Source organism: Solanum stenotomum, chromosome 3 (assembly GCF_019186545.1).
Source record: "Solanum stenotomum isolate F172 chromosome 3, ASM1918654v1, whole genome shotgun sequence".
Taxonomy (NCBI): domain Eukaryota; kingdom Viridiplantae; phylum Streptophyta; class Magnoliopsida; order Solanales; family Solanaceae; genus Solanum; species Solanum stenotomum.
Genome location: NC_064284.1, coordinates 3,656,500 through 3,666,140, shown reverse-complemented (window position 1 = coordinate 3,666,140; position 9,641 = coordinate 3,656,500). Strand labels below are relative to the sequence as shown.

The 9,641-nt window shown below is 29.4% G+C and overlaps 2 protein-coding genes across 2 annotated transcripts; both read right to left on the bottom strand.

Moving 5' to 3' along the window:
* Positions 1-1,218: 1,218 nt before the first annotated feature.
* LOC125859916 (uncharacterized) lies at positions 1,219-2,731 on the bottom strand. The gene is made up of 4 exons (XM_049539773.1): positions 2,406-2,731; positions 1,596-1,676; positions 1,441-1,512; positions 1,219-1,353 (listed from the first exon to the last, which is right to left on the bottom strand). The coding sequence occupies exons 1-4, from the start codon at positions 2,634-2,636 to the stop codon at positions 1,219-1,221; spliced, it is 519 nt and encodes a 172-aa protein (XP_049395730.1). The 5' UTR covers positions 2,637-2,731.
* Positions 2,732-6,594: 3,863 nt separating this feature from the next.
* LOC125860130 (uncharacterized) lies at positions 6,595-7,472 on the bottom strand. Its single transcript, XM_049540030.1, has one exon. The coding sequence runs from the start codon at positions 7,368-7,370 to the stop codon at positions 6,660-6,662; it is 711 nt and encodes a 236-aa protein (XP_049395987.1). The 5' UTR covers positions 7,371-7,472; the 3' UTR covers positions 6,595-6,659.
* Between the last annotated feature and the right edge of the window lie 2,169 nt (positions 7,473-9,641).

The following is a 9,641-nucleotide window of genomic DNA, read 5'->3' as shown; positions in this document are numbered from 1 at the left end:
TCCTATTTATTGAATATGCATGCCTTCAATAGGATTAAGTAAATCCACGTGAATTCATTGGCAATACAAGGATAAAAAGTATTTGTTGCGTAACTATATAGTCGTCTTTGTTTTCTTACGCATCATTCAAAAAATAGGATAGTATCATCTTGCAATGAAAAGACTAAACTTTCATGTAGATGTATAATAATTCCACATGCAACAAAATAGGAGGTATTAGGTAATTCTTGGACTATTTATCTTATACCTTAGAGATGGAATAAATTATCTCATATATGTGATGGAATATTTACTGAAAAGGCAGTTCTCAAATTTTTGTTCTATTAAATGTTTTGATTTAATCCAAATCAATATTTTTCGTTTTGTTGTCTTTTTATTGGTCACACAACCAAGTTTACTAGTAATTGCTATTTTTAGACGATTTTACAAAAATTTTCATTTTGTCGTCTTTTTATTGGTCACACAAACAAGTTTGCTAATTGCAATTTTGAAATGATTTACGGTAAAAAAGAAAGAGTTGCTTAAGTGGATAACACCTTGCACATCAATCCTGGTGACTCGAACCAACAACATTAGGATTGGAACGAGAGACATTAGCCATGTAAGCAACTCTTTCTTGTGTTCCATTCCACTTTAATTATTGTTTTAGCTCATAAAATTTGTTCCAAAATAATTGTCATTTTAGAAATTCAAAATTAGAGTTGACAATTATTTTCAACTATACCCTTAGCATTAAAAAAAGTAGGCAAAATATTTGACAAAAATATCTATCTACCAAGCATAACCTAACGAAATCAACATTATATTTTTTGATTACTTAATAAGCGTAAAAAAAGTTATACACTGTATTTATTATTTTCTTAACAAGCATAAAAAAGCTAAAGCGACGACTAAAATAGAACGGGGAAGTGTAATAGACATCAATAATGAAGGCAGGCTTTCCTCATTTGACAGAAAGAATGAATCACAAATAGTTCAGACTTGCTAAAAAGAGCAAGACATGTCATTCAATTACCTTCAAGATCCAGTTTCAGCTTTACCAACAAGAGTCCATACTACTAGTTGCTAAGAAAACATCAGATACTGCCTGAGAAAACTAACAAGAGTTAAAGACCCAACCCAAGGGTTGTTAATTTCAACATACATGTACATTAGCACCACCAAATAAATGGATGGCCACCAAAAACATTCAGTACCATAGAGGATGAACACGCGTTCTCATTCGAGATGGTTCAGATTCAACGAAGGACCATCTGGAGCAGTTCCTTTAGACAAGTTCATCTCTGCATCAGTTACTCTCATTGTATTAGAGAAGGCCACCACATTCTTCATATTTCCTATTATATACTCGTACTGGAAAAATATGATTATTATTATTAGTCTTCGTATCTTGCAAAATACTAAAACAAGGCTTAACAAATCATGTAGAGTAGTGCTTACTGCATCAACTTGTCCACTCCTGTAGCTCAAATCAATGGCTTGTTTATGGTTTAGCTCCGTCAAATCCTCAACCTAGAGGTGACAGTAAATTGTCCGAATCAGTGCTCACTAAAGCAGCTTACTGCTCAACAAATGGACTAATGAAGAAGCAATACCTTTTTTTGCGAGTCAAAATACAGAGTTTTGTAGCTGGTATCTGTCTGTGGAACTTTACTTGCAAAGGGCCTTTTACCTCTCTGTTCAGAATTCAAATAGAAGGTTTCAGATACATAAGAGTACAGCAAGTGATTAAAACAACTTCATAAGAGACACATTATGCTGGAGAAACAAAGAACAATACAACACAATGTATTGTATATTGATAAACAAGTGAAAATAATATTTGAGTCGCGTTGGATACTGTCTTAAGAAATTATTACAATAATGTGAAATATCTCCCCAAAACTAAACAAACTCTCTACAAGGTACAAATATTTCATCGTAGTCTAATAGATAATCTAAAAATCCAAAAACTTTATATTTAGGTTAGAGTTTCGGGTTGGCCAAAATTATGCCCACTCCTAATTAGTAACGAGATAAGTTATCGAGAGTGAAATAATAGTATCGACATTAGTTATCTCAATAATAAAACAATGAAAATGACAAAAATACCTCTGCGGTCTCTCAAACCCTTTTTCTACTTAATAAGATAAGATGTGCGGCATTTTTTTAACACCTCCATGAAATTTGATTTCCAAGGGACTGAGCAAGTTTTGGGGTTTTTGGACTTCTGATCACAAAACTTCATTTTTTTTTCATAAAAAATGTAGGTCGATACACAACTTTAAATTTCTATCGTCAAACAAAAGCAGGAGGGAGAAAGTAGTACTTAAAGAAGCAAAAATACTGAAGTGTATGCAGGTAAAACAAAGCATCAAAAATCAAACAAGAGGAAAATAAGGGGAAAAAAGAATACTATACAGAACCTTATTATCGGCTGCTTCCTTGCAGGCTTTGATCTTCTTCGTCATTGTTGGCTCATCAGCAATTTTTGGAACTAATGTTGTCTTCCTTGTAATTACTTCCGATCCAGCAACTTTGGAGTTCTTCTTATTTATTGCTTCGATGGCGACTATTGGATTCATCACATTTTTTGCTTTGGCTATCCGCTTGCTCGTGCGGATCGGGTCGATCGAAGCTTTTGGGTTTCTCCTCATTTCTGATCTCAAACTAAAGTAATAATCACAGTAGAAAGCTTTGATTTCTTCTTTCTCCTCTGTAACAGTAATACTTTTCTCTCTTTCTCTCTTTTTCCCTTCTCAGAGATGACAAAAATTGAAAGCAGTGAGCGTTTTACGAGACTGATAAAGCTGTTATGAAACTGGCCTTAATTCGTGCAGAGCAGGGGTTTAATCTCTGTCGTTCAATTCGATTCCTGCCTGCAACGTGTAAGGTAGAGATTTCTTTGGGTTTGCTTGTTTCATCGCGTAATTGGAATCGTCTTATTTGGCGCCAAGGCGAATGACTTTTCCTTTCTTATCATTTTTCTTATTATTATTTTTTATTTTGCTCTTTGAATTTAAAAAAATACATTTTATATTATAAATTAGATTGAATTGAACTTTTTAAGTTTGATTTTGATTAGTTTGTTTATATAATTCAAATTTTAATAATTTGTTTCTTAGAAGTTAGAACTTTGTGGAGTATTGAGGCCACACTGTTATAGTTCATGTCGTATAATTTCATGTTGGAATGTTATATAAGGTTGTTGATTACTAATCTGGACCTTTGAAAATTGAAGTTATTATTATTATATAGGTATAAGGTAAGTATGATTGAATATAAGGTATATAATTTTGAATTTTTGAATAGTTAAAAATTTGTGATACTAAACTTTATATTCAATTTAAAATTTATAATCGTCTTTTAAAAAAAATGAAATATAACTCATAATTCAAAAATTTAATGTTAACGAGACCAGCTTCCTTTGAGGGAAGACAAAATTGAATCTATGTTGTGAAAGATTCAGTTGATTGTCCCTAAAATTGCACTATACAATTAGAGTAAAACCATTTTAAATAATAAATATATAAATTATTAAATATCCTTGATGTAGTTGTGTATTTAATTTCACTCACCACGCAAGTCTTGTTTGATTAATTTGTTTGTTATTCTAACATTTGGTAATTGTTTAATTTCGTAATTAACTATCCCAATATTGTTATTCTAACATTTGGTAATTGTTTAATCTCGTGATTAACTATCCCAATATTGTTATTCTTAAGAATCGGATGTTTGAGTTTTATGTATATTTATGGTTCAAGTAGTAAAAACATTTTATTCTGAATAATTTTTTTAAATGATTATGATGTTCAAATCAACTTGTATGTATTTTGATTAATTTTTTTATCAAATATCTACAGTCAATCTCATCATTTATACTACCAAAATTATATATATGATCACCTATATTATTTTTGTACTATATAGTAACAAATTTTACCAAGTGGTAGTACTATATGAGTCAAATTAAGAACGTGCTCGTAATGATACTGGGACTGTTGAAGGACACCATCCAATGACTATACTCTCTGCTTCCTCATTTATTCTTTTTTCGTTACTTATTTGTATTGAAGTTCGATTAAATTTATATTTGTACCAAAGTTTCACGTCAGGCTAAAATAATTCCTAACAAAATAGACTCAATTTTTAGGGTTTGAATCAGAAATCTACCGTTAAGAATGAAAAATACCTACCAATTTAATTATTAGTAACAGTCATAAACTCATAATTATCACTAAGGAAATTCAAAAGGTAAGCATACAAAGAATGCAGGAAATTCAACATCTACGGTAAAAATATATAAAAAAAAATAGTTTCATACATTTAGTATATTTTTTTCAAGGAAATGAATTCGGTGTTCAAATAAACCCTCTACCTTCGCAAATGCATTTTACCGCAATCCTCATTGGTTACCTTACCTACTCTATTTAAATACCTACGTATATTATTGTCCTCTCTTTGTCCCTAATGGTCTTTTACATTATGATTAGTAACTCACTAGTTGGCTATGTCCCTTGACCTAAAAATGCAATTTCTTTCCCTATTTTTAGACCACCTAATGAAAAGTTCTTTGAATGGCTCTGGCTGGATATTTATTTAGTCGTGCAAAGCATAATGAATGATTTAAAGTTAATTATCTACCAATATTGGTGGCCTAAATGAAGCTACTTTTAACTATTACTAATATATTTTTAACCATTCTGCTTGTCAATATATAATATACTAAGTGTGAGTTTGGACACGATTTGGTTGATATTTTTAAAAGATAGTACTAATAGTCAAAATAAGTTGAAAAATAATAGTATTTGAAAGTTGAAGTGTTTTGGAAGTGAAAATAGAGTTGAAATTTAATGAGTAAGAACTTCAAAAATCTGAGTTAATATCTATTTTTCAAACTTCAAATTTTACATTTTAGGTTAAGACGAAAAAATGGGTCAGTCTAACAAGCAAAACACTTATTTGAAATAGTCTCCGAATAATAACAATAACATACTCAGTGTAGTCGTACACATTGAGATTTGAAGAGGGTATAGGGAATGCAAACATTACCTCTACCTCAAAGGTGAAGGAGTATGTTAATTATGTTGAATGGCGCCTAACTATCAAGAGCTCTTTTGTCCCTTTCTTTTATATAAAAATTTTAGGACCAATTTCAACGTACTTCAACTAATTTAAAGTCTTTTTTATTTCTTATCAATATAGATATCGAATAACTATCCTTATCAAATTTAAAACTTAGATATATGGTGAAAAGATCACTTTAACATGTTAAATATATGTTGGAATTTGTGTAGCTGTCAAGGGCTCTTTATAAGTTATTTTTCAGTATCATCCAAAAGTGAAACACTAGGAAAATAGAAGAAGCCATGATACACACATAAACATAATTTCCAGTAATATATATTACTAAAATATATCTTCACCTACTTTGGTTTCATTTATTTAATTATATTTGAGTTGTGAACTTGGTAAGAATCATAATTTTGACTTTATATGGATGATATATACTATATTGTCTTAATCTCACAAAATAAGACAAAAACAGCAATGGACACAGTAAACCACTTTTTAAAGTAAAGTTTGAACCTAATCACTATATGGTACTATAATGATATATTATATTATATAAAAAAAAATAGAAAGGACAGACCTAAAAGTAATCTTGAAATTTATATGAAATAATAGATAGATATGTTCAAGATAAATTATAAAGGAAGAAGCCAGAGAAGACAATCATAAAATAGGGTTTATATCTATGTCCTTGTGTCTCCTTAGACAATGACAGTGGGGGATATTACATGAATGATATGAATTTGTACATTTTAACTCAATCCACCAAAAAATCATCTTTGAATGTGGATTTTTTTTAAAAAAAATAAAAAATTGTTTAGTTATACATTCTAATCAAGTGAAAAAAAAATAGATTTCTACTCACGAATTTCAAGTGATATACACAATATACAATTTAAAAATATCTTTAACTTTCAAATTACCTATGCAACAACTTCAACTTCAAAAACCCTTTCTTTTGGGATAAATATACTCATGTTTGTACTATTAAGTATACTTTTTGCTGTATTTTCAATATAAATATACGACTTTTGTTATACTATCAGTCAAATATATATTTTATGGTGAGCTCAAAAATAAATAACAGACGTAAATATAGTGACTAGTAAGCTCAGAAATAAATAAATTATCCCTATTTATAAATACCCAATTCACTTTACAAACCCACCCCACCAATCACTAGATCCTAGGAAGTGTTTGATTATAGATTTTTTTTTCCTTTTTTTCAAAATATTATTTGGTTATATATTCAAACCAGGTGGAAAAAATCTACTCACATTTTTTTACTTTTTAAAAGTGATATACGTTCAAACACAATTTAACTTTAACATACTTTTTTTTTTCAAGTTTAATTTTAAGAATTTAATTTTTCAAAATTTCAAACTAAATCTATGCCCAAACGCATGCTTAAAACTCATAATGTTAGATATTACTGTTATCATGATAGCCAAACAAGACAAAATAGTGCCCAATTCTGCAGATATTCTGGATACATTTTTTTTTCCCTTGTGTTCAAATAACTCAAAAAAATAATCAAGAAATCTTGAATTTATAACAAACTGTGATGCATTTCATATAGTGATCACTACAAATCGGTACAAACAATATCATTTCTTACTCTTTTTATGTTTCCCATTGCGAAACAGAGACCCAAATCCAAATAAATTTTGTGATGCAACATTAAGAACTGGACTAATTCTAATACCATTACCATAATTAGTCCCTGCTGCTCCATAATTCTTCCTTAATGGCGGTTTTTGAGATGATGGAAATGTGTAAAAACTTGCTGGTGTTGATGAATTCTTGATTTGCTTTAATTGCAGATTCCCCTGTTTCTTGGAATTTGGTACTGAACCAGTTGAATTGCTTCGAGATAATAAAGGTAATGACCAAAACGAACTGCTTTTCTTGTGTGTATTAACACAATGAACACTACTGCTTCTTTTAATACCCCAAAAAGAATGATTCTTTTGTTGCTCTGTTTTGATTTCTTGTTTTGGGTTTTGATCATTTTGGTCAATTTGTGGAAGGGGTGGAAGAGATTGAGTCTTTTTTGATAAAATGGTTTGTTTTGAAGAATTGACAAACTTTTCTTGAAGTTGAATTGGGCGAATTAAGCCATCTGAAAAGAGTTCATCTGCTGATGAAGTTTCTGTATTGCTGATACAGAAATCAAATTCAGAATTTGAAGGAACAGGTTCTTGGATTTGTGTGTTGTGAAGAATATTAGTAAGATTTGAAGGTGAAAGATTGTGGGAAAAAGAGATTCTTGGACTTGTAACTAAGCTTGGAGGCTCAGATATCATACCAATGGCCATTTTTTTATTTTGTTTTGTTTTCTTTGGTTCAATTATTGAAAGAGGAGAGAAGAGGAAAAGGGAAAGAAGACAAATATTCAAATGTGATGTGGGAATACTGACAGACTAAAAAGGAAATTTTTCAGAGAATGGTTGCAGAGTCAAAAGGAAAGAGAAGAAGAGGCTAAATAGGTGGTTGGAATTTTGGGGCACTAGTAGTTTGACAATGATCAGTGGTTTTTCTGTCTAAAACAAATACTAAAATCTACTTGGATAATGGATAGGGTTATTTATTCTTTAATTAAATATCTCGATTTCGAGTTTTAGTTATTGATTCACTTTTTTGGGATAAATTTTATGTAAGTTGAATATAAATTAGTCAAATTTCAATATAATTTGAGAGATATATTATACATTCTGTTTAAAAGATTAATAAAAAGAAATTGTATCATGTACTTTAAGAGAGTTCACATGTTCATGTATTTATCCTTCCTTCTTTCTTTTTGTATATAGTTTTTCATATTTAGTGACACTTCATTATTTTCACTGAATTTAAATAAGTTATTTATAAAATATCTTCAAAAAAAAAGAAAAAAAACATATCGAACTTTGTAAATGATCTAAATTTGCGATTTAGCTGATATTGTTAGTCCATAAGGACAAAATCAAACCAGTTTTGTAATATCAAATTATAAATGTGAGATTTCTATAAAAGAAGGGTAAAATTGTTCCGTTTCACGTAGCCTTGAGAGAGTTTTGACCTTTCCAACAATTTCTATACTCGTCTAAAAAATTTCATACTCTTAGGTCAATATCTAAAATAAAGTGAGACAAATAATGCAATGAATAGGAAATATATTGACGCTAAAGGAATTCGTAAGAAGGGTATTTCATTCATTGGATAGAAAAGTTTACTGAAGTTTCACGATCCATTATTAAATTTATTTCAATTCTAAAAGCTCGGGTTTAATAGTATGAATAACATAACATGTCTACTCCCTACAAAATGAGTATGCACGCTTAACACTTTTGGAGGATGTTAAAAGGGGAAAAGAGATACCTTCTTACTACAGCAACGAACTACTTTTATGAAACATTGAATGAGTCTTTATGTCATTATGTTAATTATAATTAGCCTCTATTACTCATGAAAATACCTTAATTCTTTAGCAAGAAATTGTTTCTTTTAATTGCTTTGTTAGAATGTGCAACACATGTCAATGTCCAAATATCAAATTATAGTGAAAAAGCTTAGGGTAATAATAATATTAATAAGTAGAAACCATGAACGATTTATTAACACTTTGAAGCAACATACATCATTTATACTAAGCATTAACATACATGTTATATTATTTCCATTGCTTTTGTCTCTACACGTTTGAGTCATAGGCCTAAATACAATTGAGTAATTTGACCACATGCCAATTTTTAGACTATTGCTACTCAATTACGTTGGCTTCTAACTTGAAGCACAAGATCCTACCATTAAAAAGTGTGACGGAGTGATAAAAGATTTATTTATTGTTAACTAGAGATCTCAAGTAAGGTTCGAGTCACAATAAAAGTTATAAATTCAACAGTTTTGATAAAGATCATATTTTATATTTTATATTTTAAAAAATTACATAACTTATTCAGAATAACAAATAAAAAAATTATGATTATTCAAAATTTATAAATTTAAAANGTAAGGTTCGAGTCACAATAAAAATTATAAATTCAATAGTTTTGATAAAGATTATATTTTATATTTTAAAAAATTACATAACTTATTCAGAATAACAAATAAAAAATTTATGATTATTCAAAATTTATAAATTTAAAATTTCTGAATCCGCGTTGAGTTAAAAAGAGGGAGGTTGTGGATTAACTTCTTTCTTCTCTTGACTTTTTAGTGTCTGCTGACTCCAACCACCAACTTAATTATTATTACTATTATTTTACCATTTTTTCCGAGATAACAGGCTTAGAATTTAGATGAATGAATTTTTCATATATAAATTACTTATTGACTAGGCAGGTGCTATGTTTTTTTAACATACACACGACAAATATAGAAAATAAAAAATATAAATATAGAGAAGAAAAAAATGAGTCATGATGGCTTGTACAATTAGGTTTAAGTATGTTTAATTATTGAAACATGATCAAGAAAAACATGGAAATTGTTGATTACAGGGCCCTTTCTCTAGATAATCCAAAATCCATCATTGATTTGTAATTGCTTACAACATAACTAGGTCACCACGAATAATTTATCTCGATTGTACCTTTACCAACTTTTTTGTT

Coding starts and splice junctions, on each gene's coding strand:
- LOC125859916 (XM_049539773.1), bottom strand. CDS start 2,636: ATGAGGAGAAACCCAAAAGCTTCGATCGACCCGATCCGCACGAGCAAG. Junction 1,513..1,595: donor ATTTTGACTCGCAAAAAAAG/GTATTGCTTCTT, acceptor TGTCACCTCTAG/GTTGAGGATTTGACGGAGCT. Junction 1,354..1,440: donor GGAGTGGACAAGTTGATGCA/GTAAGCACTACT, acceptor ATATTTTTCCAG/TACGAGTATATAATAGGAAA.
- LOC125860130 (XM_049540030.1), bottom strand. CDS start 7,370: ATGGCCATTGGTATGATATCTGAGCCTCCAAGCTTAGTTACAAGTCCA.